This window comes from Aphanomyces invadans, assembly GCF_000520115.1.
Source record: "Aphanomyces invadans strain NJM9701 unplaced genomic scaffold supercont1.7, whole genome shotgun sequence".
NCBI classification, from domain to species: Eukaryota; Oomycota; class Saprolegniomycetes; order Saprolegniales; family Verrucalvaceae; genus Aphanomyces; species Aphanomyces invadans.
Window position 1 is genome coordinate 102,837 of NW_008580152.1, and position 25,181 is coordinate 128,017.

The 25,181-nt window shown below is 54.7% G+C and overlaps 11 protein-coding genes across 17 annotated transcripts; 9 read left to right on the plus strand and 2 right to left on the minus strand.

The window, feature by feature from the left end:
- Nucleotides 1–472: 472 nt before the first annotated feature.
- H310_04321 (hypothetical protein) lies at nt 473–2,349 on the minus strand. The gene is made up of 4 exons (XM_008868630.1): nt 1,474–2,349; nt 1,088–1,420; nt 940–1,040; nt 473–896 (listed from the first exon to the last, which is right to left on the minus strand). Exons 1-4 carry the CDS (start codon nt 1,723–1,725, stop codon nt 647–649), a joined length of 936 nt encoding a protein of 311 aa, XP_008866852.1. The 5' UTR covers nt 1,726–2,349; the 3' UTR covers nt 473–646.
- Nucleotides 2,350–3,151: 802 nt separating this feature from the next.
- Nucleotides 3,152–4,967, plus strand: H310_04322 (hypothetical protein). Its single transcript, XM_008868631.1, has 2 exons — nt 3,152–3,267; nt 3,331–4,967. Exons 1-2 carry the CDS (start codon nt 3,188–3,190, stop codon nt 4,766–4,768), a joined length of 1,518 nt encoding a protein of 505 aa, XP_008866853.1. The 5' UTR covers nt 3,152–3,187; the 3' UTR covers nt 4,769–4,967.
- Nucleotides 4,968–5,005: 38 nt separating this feature from the next.
- Nucleotides 5,006–6,253, plus strand: H310_04323 (hypothetical protein). Of its 5 annotated transcripts, XM_008868632.1 has the most exons (8): nt 5,006–5,384; nt 5,445–5,480; nt 5,526–5,566; nt 5,626–5,720; nt 5,778–5,847; nt 5,892–5,938; nt 5,998–6,034; nt 6,099–6,253. In XM_008868632.1, exons 1-8 carry the CDS (start codon nt 5,019–5,021, stop codon nt 6,127–6,129), a joined length of 723 nt encoding a protein of 240 aa, XP_008866854.1. In that variant the 5' UTR covers nt 5,006–5,018; the 3' UTR covers nt 6,130–6,253. The 5 variants fall into 5 exon arrangements, with proteins under 5 accessions (XP_008866854.1, XP_008866856.1, XP_008866857.1 ...); XM_008868634.1 differs by having other exon boundaries at nt 5,892–6,034; XM_008868635.1 differs by having other exon boundaries at nt 5,998–6,253.
- Nucleotides 6,254–6,295: 42 nt separating this feature from the next.
- Nucleotides 6,296–9,560, plus strand: H310_04324. Of its 2 annotated transcripts, XM_008868637.1 has the most exons (8): nt 6,296–6,662; nt 6,720–6,815; nt 6,888–7,065; nt 7,114–8,304; nt 8,351–8,457; nt 8,653–9,000; nt 9,064–9,261; nt 9,313–9,560. In XM_008868637.1, the coding sequence occupies exons 1-8, from the start codon at nt 6,330–6,332 to the stop codon at nt 9,511–9,513; spliced, it is 2,652 nt and encodes an 883-aa protein (XP_008866859.1). In that variant the 5' UTR covers nt 6,296–6,329; the 3' UTR covers nt 9,514–9,560. The 2 variants fall into 2 exon arrangements, with proteins under 2 accessions (XP_008866859.1, XP_008866860.1); XM_008868638.1 differs by having other exon boundaries at nt 8,351–9,000.
- A 1,097-nt stretch (nt 9,561–10,657) lies between these two features.
- H310_04325 (hypothetical protein) lies at nt 10,658–11,421 on the plus strand. The gene has a single exon (XM_008868639.1). The coding sequence runs from the start codon at nt 10,673–10,675 to the stop codon at nt 11,210–11,212; it is 540 nt and encodes a 179-aa protein (XP_008866861.1). The 5' UTR covers nt 10,658–10,672; the 3' UTR covers nt 11,213–11,421.
- A 385-nt stretch (nt 11,422–11,806) lies between these two features.
- H310_04326 (hypothetical protein) lies at nt 11,807–12,949 on the plus strand. The gene has a single exon (XM_008868640.1). It carries the CDS (start codon nt 11,879–11,881, stop codon nt 12,584–12,586), a length of 708 nt encoding a protein of 235 aa, XP_008866862.1. The 5' UTR covers nt 11,807–11,878; the 3' UTR covers nt 12,587–12,949.
- A 338-nt stretch (nt 12,950–13,287) lies between these two features.
- On the plus strand, nt 13,288–16,948 carry H310_04327 (hypothetical protein). Its single transcript, XM_008868641.1, has 13 exons — nt 13,288–13,620; nt 13,667–13,984; nt 14,067–14,279; nt 14,328–14,457; nt 14,505–14,630; nt 14,725–14,836; nt 14,883–15,270; nt 15,325–15,435; nt 15,487–15,555; nt 15,663–15,979; nt 16,036–16,162; nt 16,216–16,505; nt 16,559–16,948. Exons 1-13 carry the CDS (start codon nt 13,326–13,328, stop codon nt 16,826–16,828), a joined length of 2,766 nt encoding a protein of 921 aa, XP_008866863.1. The 5' UTR covers nt 13,288–13,325; the 3' UTR covers nt 16,829–16,948.
- Nucleotides 16,949–17,497: 549 nt separating this feature from the next.
- Nucleotides 17,498–18,597, plus strand: H310_04328 (hypothetical protein). Its single transcript, XM_008868642.1, has 3 exons — nt 17,498–17,793; nt 17,852–17,980; nt 18,033–18,597. The coding sequence occupies exons 1-3, from the start codon at nt 17,507–17,509 to the stop codon at nt 18,568–18,570; spliced, it is 954 nt and encodes a 317-aa protein (XP_008866864.1). The 5' UTR covers nt 17,498–17,506; the 3' UTR covers nt 18,571–18,597.
- Nucleotides 18,598–18,848: 251 nt separating this feature from the next.
- On the minus strand, nt 18,849–20,219 carry H310_04329 (hypothetical protein; the record flags this gene model as incomplete). The annotated part of the gene is made up of 6 exons (XM_008868643.1): nt 18,849–19,100; nt 19,148–19,246; nt 19,291–19,403; nt 19,535–19,738; nt 19,784–19,832; nt 19,893–20,219. The coding sequence occupies 6 exons, from the start codon at nt 20,217–20,219 to the stop codon at nt 18,849–18,851; spliced, it is 1,044 nt and encodes a 347-aa protein (XP_008866865.1).
- A 382-nt stretch (nt 20,220–20,601) lies between these two features.
- On the plus strand, nt 20,602–22,566 carry H310_04330. 2 transcript variants are annotated; one of them, XM_008868644.1, is made up of 5 exons: nt 20,602–21,158; nt 21,207–21,587; nt 21,641–21,730; nt 21,958–22,153; nt 22,198–22,566. In XM_008868644.1, the coding sequence occupies exons 1-5, from the start codon at nt 20,670–20,672 to the stop codon at nt 22,353–22,355; spliced, it is 1,314 nt and encodes a 437-aa protein (XP_008866866.1). In that variant the 5' UTR covers nt 20,602–20,669; the 3' UTR covers nt 22,356–22,566. The 2 variants fall into 2 exon arrangements, with proteins under 2 accessions (XP_008866866.1, XP_008866867.1); XM_008868645.1 differs by having other exon boundaries at nt 21,958–22,566.
- Nucleotides 22,567–22,805: 239 nt separating this feature from the next.
- H310_04331 (hypothetical protein) lies at nt 22,806–23,656 on the plus strand. Its single transcript, XM_008868646.1, has 2 exons — nt 22,806–23,171; nt 23,234–23,656. The coding sequence occupies exons 1-2, from the start codon at nt 22,851–22,853 to the stop codon at nt 23,516–23,518; spliced, it is 606 nt and encodes a 201-aa protein (XP_008866868.1). The 5' UTR covers nt 22,806–22,850; the 3' UTR covers nt 23,519–23,656.
- The last annotated feature ends 1,525 nt before the right edge of the window (nt 23,657–25,181 follow it).

Consider the following 25,181-nt stretch of genomic DNA (forward strand, 5'->3'; position numbering starts at 1 on the left):
GGGTAACTTGTGCAGCGTCGGAGTACATAGAGTCGACAAACCCTTAGACGAGTATCGATGGTGAATTGCTCGCGTAGTGAAATCGTGGACTTAGTTGGTTGAGTTGATATACACCCGAGGTATGCCGCCAAACGTCCAAAGGCTCATAGAAAACAATGCGGTAATATATTACTACGGAGTAGGTTGGAGTTTGTCCCAATTTTTCACCAAATTTCGATGAATAGTTTGTCAAAAGAATTTGTCCCAATTTTTCACCATATTTCGATGAATAGTTTGTCAAAAAATGGCCAAATTCTGCTGAACAATCACCGTGGTTGAGCTCAACGCAGGATTGCCCTCCTCATGTAGGCGGACTTTGCGACCCATTGGATAGAGCAGAGGCACAAATTGAACGCTCTGCATGGAGTCTGCGCAGCATGGAGATCATGCCCTCCTCGACGGAATCAAGCAGATCGACTGTCTTTGGAACCGACTTCGGCGAAGCTACGCTATGGTGCCCGTCAAGGTGGACTGCCATACGAGTTCAACTCCAAAACGCGACGAATTGAACGCAGTGGGGCGGCTCATGATGCCGTTCGTCCGACAGCGCGCGAGATGCACGGTACTGCAATGGCAAGGAATATTACATTTGCCATCACGACTATAACTATGGTTTGATGCGAGAGTCGGTGTTGGGCACGGGTGCATACATGGCAGTGCCTTGAACGTTGTGCTGCTGGTACGGCGCTGACATGGTGTGGTATACGTTCGCGTTGTTGTGTTGCATCTTGAGCGGCATGCGGATCTCTTGATATCCTTTCGACCGACGGCGCTGAGTACACATGAGGTAGCAGGAAAGGAACACGAGGGCGATTTCGAATCCTCCGATCGCGGCAACGACGACCCCGATCATCTCACTACATCACGGTCAACACCACGTGCATCCGACAGAGTGGTCACCTTTGTTTGTCCATCCAGGTCACAAGTTTGGTTTCGCATGAGCAAAAGAGCGCTTGCTCCGCCAATATTGTTACGTTTTGCACGATCGCTTCACCGGCACACTGCAGACACCGTTAATCAAGACCAAGCTGCCAGGGTCGACGGGTACCTTTTGGAACGGACTGTTCGGCATCAGGTCTGCTGCCGTGATCATACATCGCTGCGACACAAAGTCGGCAAACCAGTTGTAAGAAGCATCCTCTCCCATGCATCGGGCGACCATGGCGCCGGTCTCGAACGTCTTGGTGAGGTCGACTTCGGGTGCGCACGACGAGTACGCGTGCTTGAAGACGTTGTGGAGTTCGGTCAGGACAGTCGTGTCTTCCGTCGTCAGCAACTCGTGCTGCACGTTGTAGTCGAGGTTGCTGAGCTTGATGAGAGACTTGTGGAGTTGAAGCATGAATGCGGCGAGAGCAAGTTGGGACATGATTGACACCGTCACCTACAGCCGCCCGTCGTTCATGAGCACGAGAAACGTTGGGAAGATGAACATACCAGAGTCGCATATGGACAGAGAAACACTTTGCTCTCCCAGTGCGCGCCGCAACACCCCAGCGCCGCCACGAGCACAATGAGGAACCCCGACGCAATGATTGCTCCCGAGATCGTGTCGGACGTGAACTCGTTCAAGTCTGGCGATGACATCATGTACCCACCGATCATGATAAGGAGGCCTCCAAGGACAAGGAAGAGCACATTCGTGAAAATCAAGACGAGGCGGGAGAAGTTGCGGCACTTGAGCGCCATCTTCGCGACGAACGTTGGCAGAGAGGAAGACGAAAACCCCGACTCGACCCGGCATGCTCAGGGGGCCAATCAAATGCATCCAATTGCAATACGACACTTTCATAGGTCCATACGCAATCTAATTCTACCAATGAAATGCATTCGTCTGGTTGTCCAAGTGATGCACCGGCAGCGCGTCCGTCGACCGGCAATGCAGTCGATGGCCCACAGCTCCTTCGCTCCAAGTCCTCTCCTTGCCACGGGCTGCCCTCTGCTCCATGCCCCGCCTTGCGAGTGTGCAACTTTCTAGCCAGAACGTGTGCACGTGAGTTACTCAATCACACATTTGAAACCCGCAATTCAGTCTGGCCATTTACTACTCCCTGTGTCCGCTGGTCTTGCTCCGGCATTGCGTGTGGGCAAATTAGATCGGACGAGATTAGGTGCATGCGCTCCGCGACGACACTCGAGTGGATGGGCTCGTGGCCTCATTGAACAGCATTCAGCTAGGTCAGTGCTGGCGAAACCATCACAGAAGCCAGGCACCGTCGCGTAGAGCCTCTCTCGGACTTGGTGTCCTTTGGTGCTCCGACGAGACCAGCAACCACAACGCGCGGACATGATGCGGAATTCCACCGAGTGCCCCGTTCGTGTGAAACTGCATTGGTCCTTTTAATTTAGGACCTGTGAGGTGGACAATTGGGACCCTGTGACAATTTATACAACAATTCTCTGCACAGCGCACCTGACGCTATTTCGAGATTTCACGGCCGAACATGATGCGCCCCTCTGCGTAAACTGTACCGTACACTGCGTTGTACAAAACGGCGGAGCCACCCTCGAAGCATTTCCCCCTCAGCCCGACAAAGAGCATACGTTGTTCAAGAGGTGCTTGGGGCGCACGCCGAACACCGTGCAGCTGCGGAAGAGGAGGTTAAACGCGACTTGACGAAGCACAAACGTGTTTTTTTTTAATGCGACGTTAAACTCGTGCTCGAACGTGCTTTCTTAGCTCACACGGGTGCATATTTCACACTATACATCCTATTCAAGCGACGATTCGCGCTTTGCGTGCAGCAGCTACTTATGCATTTTTTCCACACCAGAAGTACCGCACGCAAGCCGACGGAGTGCCTTGGCGGCATGATGATGACCTGGCGAGCGTTCGTAACAGGTGAGCTCGCCATTACACCTCCATGCCACGAAAGACGCATGCGTTTTAAATCCAGTTCGCACGTAGAAACCGTCGAAACCCTTTAACGCAAGATCGCGTTTTTCAAGGAGATCGAAGCCAGTTGGAGAAGCAACCGCTGATTGGTTGATAAACTCGGCCGCAGAAAAAGATCAGGCGGGGTCCTAGTTCCAGCAATCAAAGCGCGTGTGAAATTCGGCATTTTGCATTAAATAATAGAGGTTTTTGGCCAAGAGCCAGGGCAAGACAATATTCTTCCTTTTTCAGCACACCACCACAAAGAGAAGAGATATGGCGGCCAAGGCGACGGACCGGCGATGGAGCTTCGTCCGCGCGCAGGAGTTCTTCAGCGGCGACGGCAAGCCAGATACGTATGTCCATCGAGCAGGAGAGCGAAGGTTGAGGAAGTCTGAAACGATGGAACTCTTGCGTAGGTTGGACATTCGCGGGATGACGGCAGCCGCGAAGGGAGTGTCGTCGAAACGGCAGAAGTTCCGAATGAGCGTCGTGAAGAATGGCGTGACGATATATGGCTCGAAACCTTGCCCAAATGCTGAGAATGAACTCGGAATGGGCTTGTTGGGGCCTACTGTCTCGACGCCCACGGCCGGTAGTTCCTCTACTGCTGCCGCCGCACCCCAGAAAGACCGCGAACGTATTTTTATTGAAGACCCACGCGCGCCCTGTCTCGCGATCGACTACAGCAATGACACATACAAGATGATGCCGTCAATTGAGCGGTTTTCTGCGCACACCGGCGTTTGCCAGATCCTGGGCACGAAGCTCATTCGAGGTGGGAAGCACCAAGTTGCAGTTGGTGACATTCTTCGATTTGGGTCGGTTGGTCTTCTCGTGACGGAGATTGACACGGGCCGAACCGGCTCGTCGGACGCGTCGCTTTCTCCCGCGGATATCACGCATTTGACCCAGCGCCTCGTCTGCCTTGACGATACGCAAGGTGACGTGGACTCTGGTGACGATACTGACGAAGCCAACGGCAACGATGGCTCCCAGTGCGACGATCCATCCCAGCGGCTCAGTGTTACGCGTAACTCTACGGTCAACGTGTGTTACGTGTGCTACGACGAGTCGGAAGACGACAACCCCCTCGTCGCGCCATGCAAGTGCTCTGGGGACACCAAGTATATTCACGTCAATTGCTTGAAGCGGTGGCACACGAACGGGGACAAGAACGAAATTTGTGCCGTCTTGGACGAGAGCGACGCTCGTACGTGCAGCATTTGCAAAGCTGCATACCCCGCCCGCATCAAGATTCCTTCGACCAACAATTATGTATCGCTGCTGCCCGACCGGCTGGATGCCCCTAGCATCATGCTTCAAGTCGTGACCAAACACACAAGCTCGACACTGAACACCTCGACGCGGTACCAATTGAGCTACAAGACGCTTCTCAACACGGAGACAGCACGACCGCTCATGATCGGCCGGTCGTCCCAATGCGATCTCGTGCTGAAGTATCGTACCGTGAGTACCATTCACGCGGAACTGCATTACCACAAGGGCGAGTGGTTTGTCAAAGACGCGGGCAGCTCGAACGGCACGTTGCGGTACATCTACCGCCCGCTGACCCTTCCTGGCAACCAAATGCTGCACGTCAAGTTCGGTCGCACAGTGCTCAGCATCAAGCCGACAAAGAAGCTTCGATTGCCTTCTCTCTTTGGCATTGGCAAAAACGACCATCAGCAGGACGACGTGCATCACCAACACCCCCACAACCATCAACAGGATGGAACGTCCCGGGCCCGAACTCTCCAAGGCCGCGCGTTCAGCGCCGACGCCGTCGACCAACACGGAAACATGCACGATGTGTCCCGACGCTTGGAGCATCTAGACATCAACGGCAGAAGTTAAGCTGCTGCCGCTCCCGCCATGCGTGCATGTTGCTAATTTTATCGATCTCCCGTCAAAAGTGTGTTGTGTGAGGTTTCGCTGGTTTTCCACTATTTTGGTAAATGTCTGAAGTGGATATCCATACTTTGGATAATTTGAGAACATTAGCAAGGAGAATTGCTAAAACATTCACTGAAAATTCACAATTTGATTGCAAAAAACATGGGAAACCCGCGAGTGTTATTCAGCAAATATTATAGACAACGTCCCGATGGCAGACAGAGCAGCGGCGCGCCTGCGCGCCGAAGCGGCAGCGAAACGGGAACGAGAGGCTGCAAAGAAACATCTTGAAGCCTCTGGCGCAGGTCCGTCGCAGTACGAGATGAAGGGAGTGATACGACAAGTCGGGTACGACATCAACATGGGAGACAACACCCTCCAAGTCGCGAGGAAGACATCAGCCGCAAGTGCAAGAATTCCAGTACAAATGTCATCAATACCATTGCCACCTACCCTGCCCAAGACTGCACCATCTTCGAAATCATCCACAAAGAAACCCGAGGTCGACATCGGCTTGTTACCAGGATGGAGATCTGCCGTCGACAAGGAGAGTGGCGATGTGTACTACTGGAGCAAGGTTCGTGTACCCGCAGCTCCATGATGAGTGTGAATTACGTGATGGCATGATGGAGTGCAGACAACCAAGGAGACGACTTGGGAAAAGCCTTCGATCGTACGTGAAATCGCCGCCTCGGCAAGTGGTGACGCGATCTTGTAGGTAAACCCGCAACTAGAGAAAGGCGAGACACCACTGCCATAGTACGCTGCATCCTCATACCGATTGATGCCTTTGTTGGGCGAGTACTGACGCAGAATAGCGGCTGGGAAGAGGTGCAAGATCCCTTGTCACAAGACGTCTACTACTGGAACATCCACACGCAAAAGACGCAGTGGGAGCGCCCCGTGTCCCTCGGTACACGCCCTCCTCCTTGATCGCTGGCTCCAATTCGCGCTGAATCGTGCCAAGTAGAACAAGCTATTGAAGCGAAATCCAAGTTAGACAACTTGCTCCAGAATTGCGGGTCCAGTGCATTTGTTGGGTGCGTTGTAAGAACGGGGATGATCGCTGCTGATGCACCCGTAGCATCGACGACGAAGGTTCTCACGGAAACACCTCGGCGGTAACGTCGGGTAATGTATCGTATCCGCCGCACCTGCATCCACACCATCTTGTCTCATTCGTGACACAGGCATGAAGCGAGGGCTGTCGCACGACAGCCCAGACACGTAAGCACGACCCTGTCGTCATATCATCATTTCCATCCACCGATCTGTGCTTTCTTTCCTCAAGGTCCACAAGAAAGTCGCCGCGCCGCGCGTAGACGTCCAGTCCATGCCCCATGTCGGATCTGTGCGCGAAGTGCTCTGGCGATGTGGTCGCGCCTTTCCGTACTTTTAAAACCTCTCGATACAAACGCCAAATATAAAGTTCGAATTTCGTGTGCATTTATAATGTGCAGGACTTTTTTACCTATCCCACACCTTCACCTTCATTAGTCAATTCCCGCGACGACATCACTTGATGGTGGAGAGAGCGCCAAGGACGGTGCCGGTTGGCGAGAAGAAGCCGTTGCTTTCTCAAGGCAGCATGCGTAGTGAGCCGACAACGGCATCTCGTGCGCCCGTGCCTCCGCCGATCTCGGTTGTCCGCGTGAATGACGTGTCAAGGGAGTCGACTGCGTTGACATCGACCTCGTTCCGGTCGCGCCAGGAAATGTCTGCGTCGTCCAGTGTAAGCTCGTCGTCGCCACGAGACACAGCTCCTCGACAATTCATGATCCTCGGCGACATCAGTGGCAATTTGCAATCCGAGTTGTCTGAGGACTCGTTGTTCCTGCCCGATTTTTCCAAGCTGGTACGTCGTTGTCGCGTGCTTGGTTTACAGTTGTGTGTCGTACTCATGTTCCTCTAGAACGACAGCCAAAAGAAACGCAAGGCGCAGCACATGGAGTCGTTCGACTATGATTTCTTTGAATCGCGTGTGAACCAGCAGCACGACCACGAGCAAGTACGTCTCGTCACACCAATCGAATCGACAATCGCATGTTGGTGATTGCTGACTACTTGCGTCGCCATGTAGACGGAAGAAGACATCCACATGCTCAACTTGGGTCGCTGGGTCATGACGTTCTTCATCGGGTTGGGAACGGCGGGCGTCGCGTGCTTCATCGAAAAGTTTACCGAGATGTTTTCCTCCATCCGCCTCGAAACGATGGAGCGCATGCTTGTGAAGGAACTGTCGGGTCACTCTAGTTTTGGTACGAATGCCCTTTGCACCAACTTCACTTGATGCAAACGTGGCGTAGGATCGACCTACTTGGTGTACGCCAGCATCAGTGTGGGCTATGTCGCCATTGCGTCGTACTGTGTCGCGATTCTGTGTCCAGTCGCGGGCGGGTCTGGCATTTCCGAGATCAAAGCAACATTGAACGGGATCAAGATCCACCGAATCGTTCGGTTGAAGACGTTGTTTTGCAAAGCGTTGGGGGTTCTCTTCAGTGTGGCGGGCGGTCTTCCTGTCGGAAAGGAAGGACCAATGATTCACAGTGGTGCGGTGATTGGGGCTGGTCTGTCGCAAGGCAAGTCATCGTCATTCGGGCTCGATACGTCGTGGACCAAGTTCAAGGGCTTCCGCAACGACAAGGAAAAGCGCGACTTTATCAGCAGCGGCGCCGCCGCCGGTGTCGGCGCGGCGTTCGGGGCGCCCATTGGCGGTGTCTTGTTCGCGCTCGAGGAAGGCGCGTCGTTCTGGCATCAAAACCTGACGTGGCGTACCTTTTTCTGCGCCATGGTGAGTGCATTCGTCCTCAACTTGTGGAGTGCGTTCCAGAGCCAAGACTTCGGCACGGGGGGTGAAAAGTGGGGTCACCTCGGCAACCAAACGGGGACGTTGAGCTTTGGGTCGTTCAGTGCCGAGAACAAGTCGTACGCAGTCTGGGACGTCCCGATCTTTCTCGCGATGGGGATGCTCGGCGGGCTCCTCGGTGCGCTGTTCAACCAAGTCAACACGTACCTGACGCTGTTTCGTCGCGCGTCGCCCCTGCTCTCGCACAAATACGGCCGGTTCCTGGAAAGCCTCGTCATTTGTTTTGTCATGTCGCTCACGTCGTTTTGGCTCTCGTACGCGTTTGGAACGTGCCTCCCCAAGAGCGGTCCATATGCCGACCGCTTGGTTTCGTTTTACTGTCCCGCCGGCGAGTACAACGACATGGCGTCACTTTACACGGTGACAGGCGCCCGCTCGATCATGCAATTGCTTCACCACACGGCCGAAGGCAGCTTCACGTTTGTGACGCTCACGGTATTCTTCCTGTCGTTTTACTTGATGGCGTGCTGGACGTACGGCATTGCCGTACCCAGCGGGCTGTTCGTCCCGAGTTTACTCAGCGGCGCCGCGTACGGCCGCCTCTGGGTGCACGCCCTCGTATACTTTCACATTCCGCACACCGCCCCCGTCGGCATGTTTGCACTCATCGGCGCCGCCTCCATGCTCGGCGGTATGCACTGGAGACGCGTGTTCACGTCTCAATTTGTTGTGTCCAGGCATGGCGCGCATGACGATCTCGTTGACAGTCATCATCTTGGAATGCACCGGCGTCATCGAGTGGGGGTTGCCCATCATGGTTTGCCTCATGGCGGCTCGCTGGGTGGTACGTCCATGTCCACTCGAATATGAACTCCGACGAATGGATGCCTCCTGTTGGTGGAGCGCGTGGTGGTGGAGATTGGGGCGCCACTTGGCGGCAAACCATGCTCGTGGTGCGAATGGTTGCATGGTGTCGGGCACTTGTAGTCGACGAATTTGTTGTGTGACGACGATTCGTTCTCACGGGCCGCCGTTGTAGGGCAACAGCTTCAACCATGGTCTCTACGACATCCACATTCACTTGAAGCACTTGCCGTTCTTGGAGTTCGACCCGCCGTACTATGCGCGGTATCTCCGTGTGTATAACATCATGGGGTCGAACGTGATTCAGCTCGCGCATATTTCGAGAGCCGGCGACATTTACGACATCCTCAAGCGCACGTGCCACTCGGGGTTCCCCGTCGTGAACGAACAGCACAAGTTTTGCGGCCTCATCCAGCGCAAGCACTTGTGCGTGATGCTCCAGCGCAAGGACTTCTCCCTGAACAAGCCCGAACCGTACACCCGCAAGCCCGCCGGCGAAGAGTCGTTCTTGTACAACGAACAGGTACGCCGCCAGCCCGTTCTCGCAACGCACACACTGCATCGCGGCCAACGCATGCTCTCATAGTATGCGCTGTCGTACCGGGACATCGAGTCGACGTATCCCCGGTACCCGAGCATCACAGACATTCGTTTGGACTCGACGGAGCGGGACCTATGGATGGATCTCACGCCATATATGAACCCGACGCCCAACACGGTGCAGGACCAAACCCCCGTCCCTCGCGCGTTCCGCTTGTTTCGTTCGCTCGGGCTTCGTCACTTGGTACAGGTCCCGTCAACGCCATGGGGGTCTCATGCGCGCGCGCGGTTGTAGGTTGTGCTCAACCGACAGAACGAAGTGCAGGGCATCGTGTCTCGCAAGGACTTGACCCCGGAACACTTGAAAGCGAGCTTGGACCACCTCAGCGAAGCGGAAAAGCTGGTCATCCAAGGGTACTTTACTCGGTACAGCCGCCACCCGGAAGCCATCGACAAGACCATGCAGCGTCTGTCGCGGGTCTCGGACACGGCGTAACTCGACGACGCTGTAAACCAAACCATGGATTGACATGTTGTTCTCGCCGTTGGGGTGTTCCGAACCAACGTCGTCGTGGGCCACAAACTCTCTCTCTGCTCGCGCCGCATGCATACGACAACCCACACCCGCCGCCGCGCCGCCCTCGTGTCGGATGCAGTGTCCGTATCAAGCAGCACGGACCGTCCGTCCTGCTCGCCAGAGACACGTTCGTTCCACATGCTGGAGGAGAAGCGGTTGCCGCGCCTGTCGACGACGTCCAAAGTGATATCGCTTGCATATCATCACGTTGGTCGCCGGGGTTTCGTCACCCAAAAAGAAACGTAGTCTGGCCACTTGGTCGCGCCCTCGTGCCAGACTCGAAACACACGGCGTCGTCGACACCTCATTGGATCGCCAGTGCATGGCGCCAAGGGCGTCGTCGCGCTCGTTCTATATCTGCCGTCCGTCCTCTGGTTCAACATTCGCTTCGACCGTAGGATGGGACCTCATATGAGTTGGACGAATTTACCGCATGCAGAGGCCGCCGCCACCTCTCTCGCATTATTCCCATCAGAACGGCACGACCCAACCCCTCCACGCGCCACTGCTCTGGCTAGCCACTTGGATGCCCCCCCTCTGCGCCATTCCATGCGCATGGCTTGTGGCCAGTCCCCTTGCATGCCCAAACTCGCCCTTATGGTGCGTTGAGTGCGTCGCATGCGCCCCCCCCCACGACGTTCTCAATAAAAGAAGTGGCCGTCCCAGGCAAGGGTGTATCTCAGCATAGGTCTCACCAAACAGCAATGTCACGTGGGCTAAACCGATCAAGTAAACATGCACCTTCAACGCCTGCACGCCAATGGATGCAGTCTCGCAGACGACCATCGCATAATGCGCGGGCAAGAGCCCCCTTCCTTTCGACAACGCGGTCCGCTCACCCCGCAGCGCCCCTCAGCGCGCAGCCGGTCGCGTCGGTGTTTGCTGACCTGGTGACACAGACGAATATCCCAATATGTCCCACCAGAATCAGTCGTGGGCCGACATATCTATCACAGCTGCGGCAAATTCACTTGGATTCAGTATACAGACAGATCGCAACAATGAATACAGTTGGCCGTGTCGCGCACTCGGATGGAAATGGTTTTAATATCATTTCCCGACCTGCTTCTTCGTCGTGATGCCTCACGCGCCGCCATCGCCGCCGCCTCTCGCTGGCAGTGCCGTGCCCTCGAGCCCGTCCAGCGCCGTCGTTCCCCCCGACCTTCGTTGTCGCTACGCGTACAAAGAGTGCAAATTCCCGCGATCCCAGCGAAAGAACGGCAAGCTCCATTCACTCTGCGAAGCCCATCGGCGCAAAGCCAACTCGGTGCAAAAGCTCTATGCGATGAAGCGACGAAATACTCACGTCCTTAACTCCACACGACCTCGACCACCGGCGACAACCCGCCCGACCATGACCATGTCGCTGCCATCGACACTCGTCCACGTGAAACGAGATGCCGCACACCACCCCTATCGCCCCACCTACTACCACCCGTGCCCCCACTACGACCGCCTAGAAGATGACACGTACTTGCGGTTGATGGAGATCAAGCGCCGCATTCACGACGCATGGGAACGGAGGACGTCGCCGCATCCAGTGTGCGACTATCACAGCTCGACCCCCACATCCACCTTTTCTTATGAACCACCGTCCTTGTACGCAGCGCAGTATTGAGCGATGCCGCCGTCGTCCACCTACTTAATTCAGCTCCAAATTGCCGCTTTCCTTCTGCTGAATTTCCTGGACCGCTTGTGGCAAGCAGCGGTTGTCTCGTTTCGCTTGATTTGTACTAACGAGAGCCAAATTGTACTAGAATTTGGACGAATTGTAGTTAGTACAACGTACTAGTAGTAGCAACATCCTAGTAGTAGTAGCCAATCCACTTCCGCCGTCGATGCGATGTCGCGGGGCCATCATCTTGGTCGCCTTTCTCACGGCGGCGCATCCATGCCGAGCTCCCCCCTTTCAAGAGTACACGAGATTCTACGACCCCATGTCGACGGCATGCCGAGAACCTCCATTTCCAACGCTGTTTTGTCGATTGGGGAGCATACATAGTCCACGACGGACTGACAAGACACCCTCACACCGCAGTCATCTTGCCGACGGTCGTCGATGGAGCCTGCCAGGATGTGCGGGGGGGATCTTTCTTGACAGCCAAGCAGGGGCGTGGGAATTGGACCAAGCTTTGGGTGCTTCCCCCACAGAATGTCTCAAGCGCATCCGATTTCGAGGGATGCGCTGGATGCGTCGAAGACGAGGCGATCGAAGCGGTGCATATATTTATTACCTCTCGGGTTGATTGCGTGATGCACTCGGCGGGGCCGTGACGTTGATGTTATGACCACACAAATTATACCTGCCCATCGGCACAGAACTACCATCTCGTTCCCAAGGCGGCCTGTAAGAAGTCGCCCCACGACCATCGAAGAGGCGCTCGAGCGCAAAGTGCCTCCCCATCGGTTGCTCTTACAACACGGAATGACTGCACAAAGCAACTTGATACATACGACAACATCCTGCGAGCTCATGGCAGACGAGCTTGTCATGAAGCACGCGGTATTGCTTGCAAGGAGCAGCATCGTTGAGGGGGCGGCAAAGGCAGTCGAGCATGTGGCGCCCGTCGTGCTGGAATCACAGGCCCCCAATTTGACATGCGTAAGTACATGGGCACCGGGAAACTCTTGCCTGGGTATACAAGCACGACGTCATGCTGAACGTGCCAGTGCGCATCTCGTCGACGTAAAACACATTGCTTCGGTTGTTGGGGTCCAACGGGGCAAGCGGAGTGCGACCCAAAGGTGCACCGATTGTACGCTCCGCAAACGTCTTTCTTCGAGCGGCTCACCGAAACAGATGAATGGAAAACACAACGACAGCCGAAGTCGCCCCCTGCAGTCGGGGTGCAAGGATGGCCCACGTCGCCGACGTAGACGGCGGCACGTGGGGATCACTCACTTGGACGTGGTTGCCGGGAACGACGACGGAGAGGTTGCGAGCGGTCAGGGCAACCAAGGCATCCACTGCATGTTTGTGACGGAGCTATGACATGGGCAATTGAGGAATTGTGGATGCTGCGATCGATACTCGAGGAATCAACACAACGCTTGGTGTTACTGGCGACGGCTGTCCGTCGCCTTCACGATGGCATCGTCGGTGTGGACGTTGGTCAAGCCTCCTTTGTCATTCCATGCATACCACGATTCCATGATCAAAGGCATCCATCCCTGCGACAAATCGATGGAATCCAATCATGAAAAGCTGAGCCAACAGGGCGCAATCTACGCTCCCAGAGCGAGCCCCTTTAGACGTCGCTTAGCTTGAAAGGATGTTTCCTCTTGTGCTCATTTAGCTTGACGTTCCCCATGCATTTGAACTTTCGGTTGGAGGCGCTGAAGAACGGTTCAATCGTCGAAGCTGTCTACAGCCAGTCAGGGCTGTGTGTCTCTGGCTTCCAGTGCTCTCTCGCGTCATCGATAGAGCGCGCCACTGCACTTGAATTTGGCTCGACTCATGGATGAGCCATTGCTTCATTCCAAACTCCGTGCAATGCACACTTTCACCACATTGCATCAACATAATGACCAAGATGCACGTGGATCTTGGCGCACCAAGTCCATTTTTTTACCAATCCAATTGAAAGACGTAGAAGTTCAGCCAATCAAAAATCATAGCTAATGTCATTTTAGCCAATGGTATATGACCACACTTCGAGCCGTTACAGGACAATGAAGGGACACCGTTTCACTTTCGCTGGGCGACCGAACGCCGCCGCGAGACCACCACGATGCAGTTCGAAGGCGCGGGAATCACGCTCGAGCGCAATGTGATTGCTATGTTGAGCGAATGCGGGGACATTCCGCCCATGTACGAAGACCCGGACTTTGCTGCAAAGCCCATCTCGTTGTACCTGAACCCAGACAAGCCGCCCGAATATGCAACGTCGTCGAAGCGCCCGACAGCGAATGGAGGCGCCGACGAAGCAGCCTCGGCGATCGCGTGGTACCGCCCAGGTCAAGTGACGGCCGACCCGGACTATTTCAAGTGCACCGCTGGATGTGGTGTGTTGCGCGAGGGCACGGGTACGTCTACCACGTAGCCTACATCCACGCGCTTATCCGATCGCAGGACTCAACGATTCGTGGCTCCTTGGTGTGTTTGCCGCGCTTGCGCTTCACCCAGACAACCTGATCGAGAACCTGTTTGTGTCGCCCATGCACGACTTCAAGACGTTCGGCATTTACACGTGCCAATTCTACAAAGATTGTCAATGGCTCGAAGTTGTCACGGACACGCGGCTGCCGTACTCGCAACCGCTCGAGGAGGTCAACGAGCCCAAAACCGGCAGCGCCGTCATGCGGCCCGGCCACTGGTTGTATGGGAGCAGCGTGAACAAGAGCGAATTGTTTGTGCCGCTACTCATGAAAGCCTACGCCAAATTCCACGGTAATGCCACGAAACCTCATCATGCCGGCACTGGTGGTGTATTCTCCATTTCGGGAAAGATGACGCGTGTTTCGGTGTGCAGGCAACTACGAAGTCCTGCACAACGGAAGCATCCTGGAGGCGTTTGTCGACTGCACCGGTGGCAGCGTCAAGAAAATAGACTTGGCCGACGATGCCTCGCGCAAGCTCATCGAAACGGGGCAGCTCTGGCACAAGGTGGTCAAGCACGTGCACTATAAGAGCGTCGTGACATGCCAGCTCAAGATGGCGTCGATGGCGTACAACGAAGTCACAGGTCGGTCAGCCACGCCTCGAGTGACGTTGTCGACGTTTTTCGTGGCAGGAACTGGCATCCTCAAGAATCACTTGTACGTTGTGCAATATGTCAAGGAGCTCGGGCCGCTCAAGTTTGTCAAGCTCAAAAACGTGTGGCAAAAAGGGCTCTGGAAAGGGGACTGGAGCAACGACGACAGGTACTTCAGAATCGACGGCGTTGTCAAAAATGATTTGCGTTTTACAGCAAATGGGAAGATAATCTCCAAGTCGAAGCGGCGTTGCGTGCCGACCCGCTGTGCGAGTTTAACCGCACCAAGGCGGACGGGACGTTCTGGATGATGTGGGAGGATTTTGTCGAGGCGTTCAACGAGTACGTCGTAGGAAGCACCCAACGTTGTCGGCAAATCGCCGCGAAGCGAGGGCATTCCACGGGCCTCACGCTGTGCCCCAAACGTCCAACGTAGATTATACATTGTTCGCAACTTTCCGTCTACATTCCAACAGTACTGCGTGCGGGGAGAATGGGTTGGTCAGGCCGCCGCTGGGCCTCCCATGAAGCCCCCTCCGTCGGTCGAGGTACCCCTAGGCCCTTGACGGTCTTTTCCACTGACACGCCGGTCAGACGAGCTCCGCAAGCGCGCCGTCAGCCCCCTCGGCACGGAAGTGGCTCGTCGAGCCTGATTCGGAACCGTCCTGGTTCCTGAATCCGCAGTACCGACTCGTCGTGACCGAGAAGACGTCGGTCGTGCTGTCGCTCTTGCAACGCGACTTTCGTGTGTTTGGCGGGGACAACTTTGGGATCAACTTTGTGCTGCTGGAAGTGAAGAAGCGGGCGTTGGCATCGTCCATGGTGTGGGAGTTTGACAAGACCGCGGTCGTGGCGGAGGGCCACAGCTACCCGTCGGGGGCGGCGGCCACTGCCGCCCTTGGGGACAAGTCTGCGGGCCATCCCGAGCGTGAAATCTCCAAAGGCAATGTCGTTTTGGAGCCGGACGTAGCGTACATCTTCAGTACGTCATGATACGTACGTGGTACACTTGACGTGATGCATGTGTGGGGGGTAGTTCCATATACCGACCACGGCGGCGTCGAGATGGAGTTTTTCTTTCGCGTGTTTAGCCCCAAGCCGGTCCAAATCGACTCGCTGACCCCGCTGAACACGCTGATCGTACAAGGCAAGTCCTGTCGACGTAAACGAATGCTTAGCGCGCGTGACGTGTGTGCAGGTCGGTGGCGCGTAGACGATGAAGGCCACAGCAACGCCGGTGGGCCGTTGGTTCAAAATTTGACCACAGGTATAGCCCCCTCTCTCCGAGGGATTTTGCAACGCTTTTTGGTCGCATGGGAGCATTTTGGTGTGGGAGATGATGGCAATTCGTGAATCGAACGTTGCTCTTGATAGGGATGGAAAACCTCACGTGGTGCCAGAACCCACAGTATGTGCTGCGATCGTTTGCGGCATCGAAACCTGTCGACATCAAGCTTGTGCTCAAGCGGACCGGCATCAAAGCTACGGCCAAGGGACATCGCCGTGACCACCAAAAGGACAAAGGCCAGCTGATTGGCCTCGCCATCGTCAAGCCAGACGTGGACGAGTCGGCGGCGCAAGCAACGTGCAAGAAAAAACACCCCGAGAAGACCAACTTCTTAGGCGAGCCGCTCTTGTCGCCCACGAAACCGAGGCGGGCGCAATCCGTCGTCCAAACCAAGACCGCTGAGGTACGCAGGCGAGCACGTCGTGGCCGTTGCTGACATCGTTTGCCACGACCGTGTAGAACGCCACCCTACCTCCCCGCAAGTTGCTCGTCAAGGCCGACGAGTACTGCGTTTTGTCCGACTACTCCAGCGCCCACGTCGCCAGCATCTTTTTGCGCAAGGTCCCGCCCGAGTGGCTTGCCAAAGGTGGGTCGTACGCTCGACGGAGTCATGCGGATCCGGATAACGACCTCCACCAGGATTGCTGGTAGTGCCGTCCCTCGGAGATGCGCGCGGCGAAGGCGCGTACGACGTGGAAGTTCACAGCGACGACGTGATCACGATGGACGAGATCCCGAATGAAATGGTCCAAACGATTGCCGGCGAGTGGAACGACAAGGTCAACACGGCGGGCGGGAGCCACTTGTGTCCCGACTGGAAGAAGAACCCCAAGTTTTACCTGACCCTCAAGTGCGTCCGGCCTGTATCGGTCACGATCAACTTGTACCGGTCCGAGTACGAATGGCGTGGCAAGTGCAAGAAGGACTCGGTGCGTTGCGTCAACGTGGTGCTCGATCCATGCCGGTCTAAATCGGAAACTAGGTGGGGGCCATGATGGGATTCTACTTGTTCCAAGGCACGAAAGGCACGAGAGACACATCCACCGTCGTCGTGGATGGGAAAACGTGGACCGAGACAGACTTTGTGCCACTGCATCACGTGAGCTCGCCAAAAGATCTGACGCTCCCGCCCGTCTTTAACGAGTCGTACGTGATCATGCCGACAACGTGGGAGCCCAACAAGTGCGGCCGATTCCTCCTGTCTGTCGAGTCTGACTGTGAGTTTACTTTGCAAGGCGAAAGCGACTCGTAGAATGCCACGGAAATGGACGTGTGCATGTCGATCCTGGTTCATGTGTATAAAATAGATAGTTGCAGACTACTAGGAGCTTGCATTTAGTAGTCCTGTGTTCGATGGAATTTAGGATGCTGGAATGAACTAATGTTAGTATTACTTTCTAGTCATTCGGTCTAGTACACCTGGTCCGAATGGCCCAGTTTTGGGGGTTTGCTAGGAAAGGATTAAAACCTAGGTAAATCTTTTAAACGCCTTCTTGGCTGTAGTGGGATCTAAGTCAAGGAGCACATGAGTGACTCCGGTCAAGATGATATTGCTACTTCGGTTTAAGATTTTAACGTGTTCAGGCTGATTTGGACCACTCGCTTGAACGCCTTTCGTCAGCTAATTATACTATCCAATCAGATTTTTGGAATATTGACAAATTGAGAACCTCAGCGCAGATATCCGTTACAGAATGGCCATCAGGGCATACTTTAATCAAGTGAAAAACCCAGCAAATCAAAGTGCAGATTAATTTACACAGGTAATGCGATGAATATATGACTATGTTATCCGCATGTTAGAGACTGTGCACTGAATCCGCATATGTAGTTTTGCAATCCAAGCACAAGAGATATATTTTACCAGGCGACAGAAGAAAGATATTGCTGCAGCCCATCGAGTTTGAGAGACTCCAATTTCATTTCCAGCATGTCGCTCCCCTTGGCCAACATGCATGGCGGCGGAGGCATGGACGATGCGCATCGCGCATCCTTGGAGGATGGCGAAGATGAGAATGACACCATAGATCTAGACGATGACGAAGACGACTCGGATGACTTGGATATGGAGAAGGACAGGGGCGGGGATCGGCGAAAGCAATGGACGCACCTCGACGACCAGTGCATCCTGCACTTTGTCCAGCAACACGGGACCAAAAGGTGGTCGAAAATTGCTAAGCTCTTGCCGGGAAGAACACCTAAGCAGTGCCGCACAAGGTAATTTCAAATTCTGCTGCTTCGTGGTCGCGCCTTGTGGACACTACCTTCCACGTAGGTGGCTCAACTTCCTCGATCCGACGATCGACAAGGCCCCTTGGCGCGCCGACGAAACAGAGGTTATCTTTGCAGCCCAAGCGCGCGTCGGCAACCGGTGGGCTGAAATCGCCAAGCTCCTACCTGGCCGGTACATGCCTTTGTCCCCCTTCCATGCCCTTGCTTAACCATGCTACGTGTAGTACGGACAATGCAATCAAGAATCACTGGTATTCAACATCACGTCGAAGGCAACGACAAGCGGCCAAGCAGCGCGACCAAGTTACGAAGCGGGTCAAGACCATTAAACCTATTCAAAGCTCGACCAAGCAAAAGAAACAGTCGTCGGGGAATTCGTCTACAACGACAAGTTCGGACGTTCCGCCGCACACCCCGCGCCGACTTGCACCGTTGGACTTTTACGACGAAACGTCTCCGCCGTCGTCCGCCACGAGTACGTCATCGTCTCTGGGCCTGCAGAACCAACCGTCGGCGTGGCATTTCGTCACTCCCCCCAACCAAAACACGTCCCCAAACTTTGGTTCGTTCCACATGCCGCCGCTGCGTCCATCTGGCCCCGCGTTGCTCGGGCCATCGTGCAGTGCGCCGACCGTCCAAGTCAAAGTAGCGCCGCTCGAGCTTAAGCACAAACGGCTTGACTCGGTCCTGAAGCAGCACCAGCGCAACCGCAGCAATTCTGCCGACCTCTTTCTCGATTTTGTAACCAACGTGCAAAAGTAACCCAGTAGAATACCTTGTCGTACTCGATCCGTGTCAACCATGCATGGCTGGAGGGTGCTGCGGATCGCCAAGCGCTAACATGTTCAAGGCAGAAGTCAATGTAGCATGGGACGAACTGTCCTTCCATTGTACAAATCGGGCAGGTTGGCGAAGCACTGGACTCGGCATGCCGAGCTTCCACCTCGCCACGACGCTGGCATGTGCACCACGCTGCGTCAGGCGGAAACGACGCCAGCTCTTGTCGCGCCTGTTGTCACGTGGGATGTGGTGGAGTTCGCTTATGATATGCTTTGTCCTGTGGACGACGACATGGGCGTGTTGGTTTTGGATCGTTCCAGTGCCTTGACGATGCTGGTCAGGAAAGCATTGTGAGGAGTCGGGACGCCTGCTTGCTGGCCGTAGTACACAATCATGTCGTTGATGGATCCGATCTCGGTTGGTTTGTGGCGCTGGATGTCCAAGCACATCGAGCAAAAGTTGGCCCCCGTGGCTTCCGCGGCGGCCACCGTGAATTCCAATGGCGTGGCATTCTACACAACCCGTTCCTGAGCAACAAACGTCGTGATGATGGAATTACGTTGAGGATCAGAGAGATTCCTTGCGCCTTGGCCACGGCCGCCGCCTCGTTTACAATGGCCTCGACGACAGCCAAGTTGTCTGCGCCGGCGACCACCCTCTATGCACGTCAAACATGGCATAGGAAAACACTCCCGGCAGTACCTTGTTCGGGACGTTTAAGATTGCGCCAAGAGGATTGATTCCTGCGTTCACCATGAGCTTTGTCCATACAACGGACTGGAGGTCGTTGGACGGAACGAGCTGGGTCTGAATTCCTACAAAACAGGGACATGCTGAGGCGGAAAGACCGACCAGCACAAGCGCAATTCGGTCCCAACACCTCCATTGGATAACATGGAAAGCCACTCGATGAGGTTGGACTCGCCACGACGTCAACGATCCCAACCTGAGGCAGCCAAGAGCTGGCAGAACCGACCAAGCGTGTCTTGGACAGAGTCGCTCAGATGCTCTGCGTTCTGGATCGTCGTCATGCCATCGCCTCCTTGGATGACAGTCCCAGGGCTCACAGACACACCGCCCATGTACGTGACGCCGTGAAGGACGTTGTCTGTTTCAAGGACGTCCTTGAGAATCTTGACGTTGCCGAGGCCTACACGGACACTCAACAGGTGCAAGTCGACGGCAGGAGCTTCACCGTTTTGAAGAGATATCAGTAAAGAGTGTTTGCTGATGGCGCTGCCAGCCTGTGTGTTCAAGGCGTCGTGAACGACATGACGCTGTGACTTTTGCCATGCTCCACTTACTTTGAGACGCGCCGCGACCTCGTACGTGTCTGTGGATTTGACCGTGACAAGCAGTACGTCCAGCGACCGCCCTTCTTGGTCAAAGTCCGTGCGAAACGCGTCTGCGTTCGGTGATACGTCCGTCGGCACTTCCAGAATGGGGTGTCGAAGTTGGTCCAAAATCGCCACCTTCTTCAGGTGGGGGACCTGGCTGTCCTTAACGAGAGCATAAACCTGGTTCGCTCGATCGGCCTTGCTCCGCGCAACGTTCTTGGGGTTGATGTGATGGAGAACACGGTTGAAGAAAAGCGATCCGATCGCGCCAAGGCCGACGACCCCAACCTTCATCTCTTTTGGAGTGAAAAAGTGCAATAACGACTGCGGTATCCGGATACCTTACGGTCAGAGCTAAATATATATTTCCAAATATATATTTCCAATGCTGCCGTACAAAATATTTGGATCATGTACGTACCTTCCTTCGTCTGCACCGTGAATATGTATCAAGCACTACAGAGGGTGCGATGGTGGCATCGATAGCATCCTTAACTTTTGCTATGATGGATCGACGGACATACTGCTTTGGACGTGTCCTGTAGGGAATTGAGGCACATCAAATTACACAAAATGGATTTATCGAAAAATGTTTTCTCCGATTGGAGAAAAATATATGCTGGGGCGATTTATTTTAGCCAATCAGGTCGATCAGTGGAAATCTGGGGCAATGCGAGGTTGGGCAATTCTTGCAAGATCGTTCTGGGAGACGAAGCCCGACGGCGGAGGAAGAAGGAAAGCGCGATGTCGAAAGGAGAGTGCCAGACAAAGAACGTCAATGAGTACGACGACGAAAAAGAGCTCAACGAGCCTCCGACCAAGGTACTGGATGAAGGCGACATTGCCCTGCTCAAGACGTACGGTCTCGGTCCGTACTCGCGTGCCATCAAGAGCGTAGAGGACGACATCAAGAAGGTGCAACAAAGCGTGAACGACCTGGTTGGAATCAAGGAAAGCGACACGGGGCTGTCGATTCCATCTCAGTGGGATCTCGTCAGCGACAAGCAGATGCTCCAAGAAGAACAGCCCCTGCAGGTCGCGCGATGCACCAAGATCATCAACGCCGGCGAAGACGAAGCCAAATACATGATCAATGTCAAGCAGATTGCCAAATTCGTCGTCGGTCTTGGGGAAAAGGTCGCTCCCACTGATATCGAGGAAGGGATGCGAGTGGGTGTCGATCGCACAAAGTATGCCATTCAGATCCCGTTGCCGCCCAAAATCGACCCGACGGTACCGTTTTCCTCTTTGTCGTCATGAAGGTATTCACGTTTCACGCAGGTGTCGCTCATGACGGTCGAAGACAAACCGGACGTGACGTATGACGATGTTGGTGGGTGCAAAGAATCGCTAGAAAAGCTGCGCGAGGTCGTCGAGCTACCTTTACTGCACCCCGAGCGCTTTGTGAATCTCGGCATCGATCCTCCCAAAGGTGTCTTGTTGTACGGTCCTCCCGGGACTGGGAAGACTTTGTCGGCGCGCGCCGTTGCAAACCGCACGGACGCGTGCTTTATCCGTGTCATCGGGAGTGAGCTCGTGCAAAAGTACGTTGGCGAAGGCGCCCGCATGGTGCGCGAATTGTTTACCATGGCCCGGTCCAAGAAAGCGTGCATCGTGTTCTTCGACGAAGTAGATGCCATCGGGGGCGCCCGCTCCGCAGGGGTACAACCGCGTTCCATTCTTCATGCAGACGAATCGTACATGCTTCTGCGTAGGAGGAAGGCGGCACGGACAACGAAGTCCAGCGCACGATGCTCCAGATCGTCACGGAACTTGATGGATTTGATCCTCGCGGTAACATCAAAGTGCGTCTCGACCATAGTTTTTTTGCCCGTGTGCATGGACTCTCGTGCTGGTGCAGGCGTCAGAAAATTCGCATTGGTTGCAAATTCTTCTTCTTGTCGAGCACGTCGCGCCTCGATGGCATGATACATGCCCGCTTGCTTTGGCTGTGGCAGGTTCATATTTGTCGAGTGCTATTTTCATGGACGCTGCGACTTGGCGCCAGGAAGGCTTTCACGATCGTGTGTAGGTGCTCATGGCGACGAATCGACCAGACACGTTGGATCCTGCGCTGATGCGGCCGGGACGATTGGATCGTAAGGTCGAATTCAACGTTCCCGAGCTGGACGGGCGAACGCAAATCCTTCAAATTCACGCCAAGAGCATGAGCTGCGACCGCAACATTCGCTTTGAACTGATTGCGCGGCTGTGCCCAAACACGACTGGTACGACGGGACTTGATGCGATGCAAGCTAAACAAGGTCATCAGGGGCCGAACTCCGCAGTGTGTGCACGGAAGCCGGCATGTTTGCCATTCGCGCGCGCCGCAAGAGCGTGAGCGAAAAGGACTTTCTCGAATCCGTCAACAAAGTTATCAAGGGATACCAAAAGTTCTCGTCCACTCCCAAGTACATGGTGTACAACTAAAGCGAGGCAGCTTCCGTAATATACACTCCCGACCTTGATACGTGCCGGACGAAGCGTTGCAACCGTGCTTCCGCCTCGACGCGATGGCAAAAAGCACTCGTCCGTTGTCACGGGCCAATGTGCATGCAACTAGCAAATTCTACCTCGAACGCATGCATAGCCGCCATGATCCCGTCACGGGGCGTAGCGGCGACGCCTCCATTTCACCACTTGAATCCCTCGGTTACATGGGGGGCATGCGTCTTGTTCCCGCGCCCATGGAGCACTTGCTTCTTGGACTGTCGCGCTGCATGACTCAGCATGGATATGGCATGGACAGAGCAGCTGCCATGCTGCCCAGCGTCGAACTGTGGGAAGCGCGCCACGAGGCACGTGCTGGCTGCCCATCCTCCGAAGCGTCGGTTTTGTGCAAAAATCGAAGTCGAAACCGCTGGATTGAGAACGACGGAGGTCGTGTGCAATTGATTTATCTCCAAGGCGACGATTGCGTATCGAATGGAGGCGGCGGCCATCTCTCACATGCATGCCGACGTTGGAAAGCCCATCTTGAATGCGGACGACGAACGTAGCCAGCTATGCATGTACAAGTCGGGCAAGTGCAGCGAGAAGCGAGCGTGGAAGAATGGCAAGCAGCTCAAGCTGTGCGAAGCGCACCGACTCGAGCAGAACGCAATCAAGATGCGCAGCGACAAGAGCTTAAGCGTGAGGCGCAAGGTATTACGGGAAGAGAAGAAGAGGAACGAGCGGCTGCGACGTGTTGAGGAACGGAAGAAAATGTACTGGGAGGCGTCGTGGGCGATCGAACATGTGACTATGGTACGTCGAGGGATTGCAGTGTCATGGCGGCCGTCACCTGTCGTGATCACATGGTGCGGTAGGACGAAATAAATTGCCAACAGTCCCCCATCATTCCTTCGTGGAATGGACCGCTCATCGACATCGGCGACGAACTCGTTACCGCGACCTGCCTCCAAACTCTTGAGCGGCTTGGCAACGACGTCCTCCTTCCGCTGTACGAGCAGCACCCAGACCTTGACGAGCGTCAGAAGTTGATCGTGATGAAGGTCGCCATGGTGCAGCTACAAAAGAAGATGATGCAGCAGCTCTTGCACATGGAGCAAGCTGGTTGGATTCTCGCCGCTCCCGACGATCGTGCTTGTTGATATGTGAGCCGGATAATCCAGACCATTACCGTACCGGTTGTTGGGAGTCGGACTGCAGTACTTTAAGTACAGATCATTTGTCTTGTGTGAATGAAAAAGAGCTACATACATAATGGCATATAATGAATTATGAAGTCCACTGCTCACTTGAGTTGGCTTTAGAATCTAACAAATGTCAGGTTTCAAGTGTATGCATTGGGATGCCAAGTTGGCGCAGCAAGTCACCGACAGGCAACTCCACACCGCACCGAAAAGCGCCAGGAAGACTTGTGGTCAAAAATCGCAGACGTATTGGCCCTCCACAGCATCAAAGACTGTACTTACATTGTTAACATACTCCAAGCAGCTCAATATTATCAATTGGAGTAAAGAGAATGAACTCCACACTTGACCGCTTCCTTGGTGGGGCTCAAGGGACTCCACGATTGTCCGCACAATAAAGAATGCTCCCCTGGGAAAGCAACCGCGCTCATATAGCGAAGAAAGCTACTAGTCCTGCTACCGCGTCGCAAAAGAACTCACGCCTCTTCGGCACTGCAACTACGATCGATAAAGAGCACGAAGAACAACTTGTCAAGTGTATACATGATCTTCGTTCAGACGGAATTCCCGTGAGTCGTTTCCTGTTGCAAAATGTAAGGCGCTTTTGTCCACGGCTGAGATTTCATTGACGTTGCAAGTGAGTAGTTTCATGGATGGGATGGCTTGGGTGCGACTAGACAGTAGGCGGAACTTCGTTCCGACGTGCCCACGTCGTTAGACCCAGCTGGACGAGTTGCAAGACGCGGTCAGATCCCTCAATGCACACTGACATTGCTTGGTCACCGTCGTAGACATGCGTCCAATCGAAAATGGTCTGCAGGCGCTGTACGAGACCACTTTCAGGTACATGTATCGCCAATCGTCCCAGCACACAGCGGCCAACAGGCGTGTGCATGATCCTCAATAAAGTGTTTGGTGTCAGTAGGCGCCCTGCACTCGATGGTAGCCATTCAACGAGCTGAACAGTCAAACATAGGACCAACCCGTCTTTTTGGAAGAAGGTAGGAGCCATGATGCAGAAGCACACTTCGAACAAGGACAGAGCGTCCTCAAGTTCTAACTGTTCTGCTGAGATAGGACGTGGTTGTTCTCATCCGTACGCACTCGTAGTTCACCACGACGGGTTTGAAGGTGGGCAGTTCTGAGTTTGGACGAGCCAAAAAGCTGCTTAAACGTATCCCGAAATGGCAGTACTTTGTGTGCGGTAGACGCAGCCATCCATCGTTGCCACGTGTGCAACTGAATCAACGACGCGAACGTTGAAGCGTCGTGTTGCGCTAACTCATAGAATGACATTCGCCGACAGGTGCTTCTTTTGCGTCTGGGCCCAAATTTCGCCGACTTGGCCTTGGCGAACAAGGGCTCCCACCTCACCAAGAGAGTCTGCGGCGGCCTCTCTGAAGGTACGCTTAGCGTCCGCAAGTTCCTCCTGATGCAGCTGGTAGAGGGATGCCTCGATGACGTCGTGCAGTCGGTCGACCGACATCGACTCTACATCGAACGACACGACGCCTCCGACTTGATGTAGTGTCGTGACACACTCGTCGCGTGTGTCTTCCGACAGCGTTTGACGTTCGAAGGTAGGAATATACGTGATGATGTCGTGGCTTTCCGACCACTG

Bases quoted from the DNA above. Each gene is read 5' to 3' on its own strand.
- H310_04321 (XM_008868630.1), bottom strand. From the start codon at position 1,725: ATGGCGCTCAAGTGCCGCAACTTCTCCCGCCTCGTCTTGATTTTCACG. The intron at 1,421-1,473 runs GTATGTTCATCT...GGGCGGCTGTAG, and splicing joins TCTGTCCATATGCGACTCTG to GTGACGGTGTCAATCATGTC. The intron at 1,041-1,087 runs GTACCCGTCGAC...CGGTGTCTGCAG, and splicing joins CGAACAGTCCGTTCCAAAAG to TGTGCCGGTGAAGCGATCGT.
- H310_04322 (XM_008868631.1), top strand. From the start codon at position 3,188: ATGGCGGCCAAGGCGACGGACCGGCGATGGAGCTTCGTCCGCGCGCAG. The intron at 3,268-3,330 runs GTATGTCCATCG...ACTCTTGCGTAG, and splicing joins GGCGACGGCAAGCCAGATAC to GTTGGACATTCGCGGGATGA.
- H310_04323 (XM_008868632.1), top strand. From the start codon at position 5,019: ATGGCAGACAGAGCAGCGGCGCGCCTGCGCGCCGAAGCGGCAGCGAAA. The intron at 5,481-5,525 runs GTACGTGAAATC...GCGATCTTGTAG, and splicing joins CTTGGGAAAAGCCTTCGATC to GTAAACCCGCAACTAGAGAA. The intron at 5,721-5,777 runs GTACACGCCCTC...CGTGCCAAGTAG, and splicing joins GGAGCGCCCCGTGTCCCTCG to AACAAGCTATTGAAGCGAAA.
- H310_04324 (XM_008868637.1), top strand. From the start codon at position 6,330: ATGGTGGAGAGAGCGCCAAGGACGGTGCCGGTTGGCGAGAAGAAGCCG. The intron at 7,066-7,113 runs GTACGAATGCCC...AACGTGGCGTAG, and splicing joins GTCGGGTCACTCTAGTTTTG to GATCGACCTACTTGGTGTAC. The intron at 8,305-8,350 runs GTATGCACTGGA...TGTTGTGTCCAG, and splicing joins CGCCGCCTCCATGCTCGGCG to GCATGGCGCGCATGACGATC.
- H310_04325 (XM_008868639.1), top strand. From the start codon at position 10,673: ATGCCTCACGCGCCGCCATCGCCGCCGCCTCTCGCTGGCAGTGCCGTG.
- H310_04326 (XM_008868640.1), top strand. From the start codon at position 11,879: ATGACCACACAAATTATACCTGCCCATCGGCACAGAACTACCATCTCG.
- H310_04327 (XM_008868641.1), top strand. From the start codon at position 13,326: ATGCAGTTCGAAGGCGCGGGAATCACGCTCGAGCGCAATGTGATTGCT. The intron at 13,621-13,666 runs GTACGTCTACCA...ATCCGATCGCAG, and splicing joins TGTGTTGCGCGAGGGCACGG to GACTCAACGATTCGTGGCTC. The intron at 14,280-14,327 runs GTCGGTCAGCCA...TTTTCGTGGCAG, and splicing joins GGCGTACAACGAAGTCACAG to GAACTGGCATCCTCAAGAAT.
- H310_04328 (XM_008868642.1), top strand. From the start codon at position 17,507: ATGTCGCTCCCCTTGGCCAACATGCATGGCGGCGGAGGCATGGACGAT. The intron at 17,794-17,851 runs GTAATTTCAAAT...CCTTCCACGTAG, and splicing joins CCTAAGCAGTGCCGCACAAG to GTGGCTCAACTTCCTCGATC. The intron at 17,981-18,032 runs GTACATGCCTTT...TGCTACGTGTAG, and splicing joins GCCAAGCTCCTACCTGGCCG to TACGGACAATGCAATCAAGA.
- H310_04330 (XM_008868644.1), top strand. From the start codon at position 20,670: ATGTCGAAAGGAGAGTGCCAGACAAAGAACGTCAATGAGTACGACGAC. The intron at 21,159-21,206 runs GTACCGTTTTCC...CGTTTCACGCAG, and splicing joins CGCCCAAAATCGACCCGACG to GTGTCGCTCATGACGGTCGA. The intron at 22,154-22,197 runs GTACGACGGGAC...CAAGGTCATCAG, and splicing joins GCTGTGCCCAAACACGACTG to GGGCCGAACTCCGCAGTGTG.
- H310_04331 (XM_008868646.1), top strand. From the start codon at position 22,851: ATGGAGGCGGCGGCCATCTCTCACATGCATGCCGACGTTGGAAAGCCC. The intron at 23,172-23,233 runs GTACGTCGAGGG...ATGGTGCGGTAG, and splicing joins CGATCGAACATGTGACTATG to GACGAAATAAATTGCCAACA.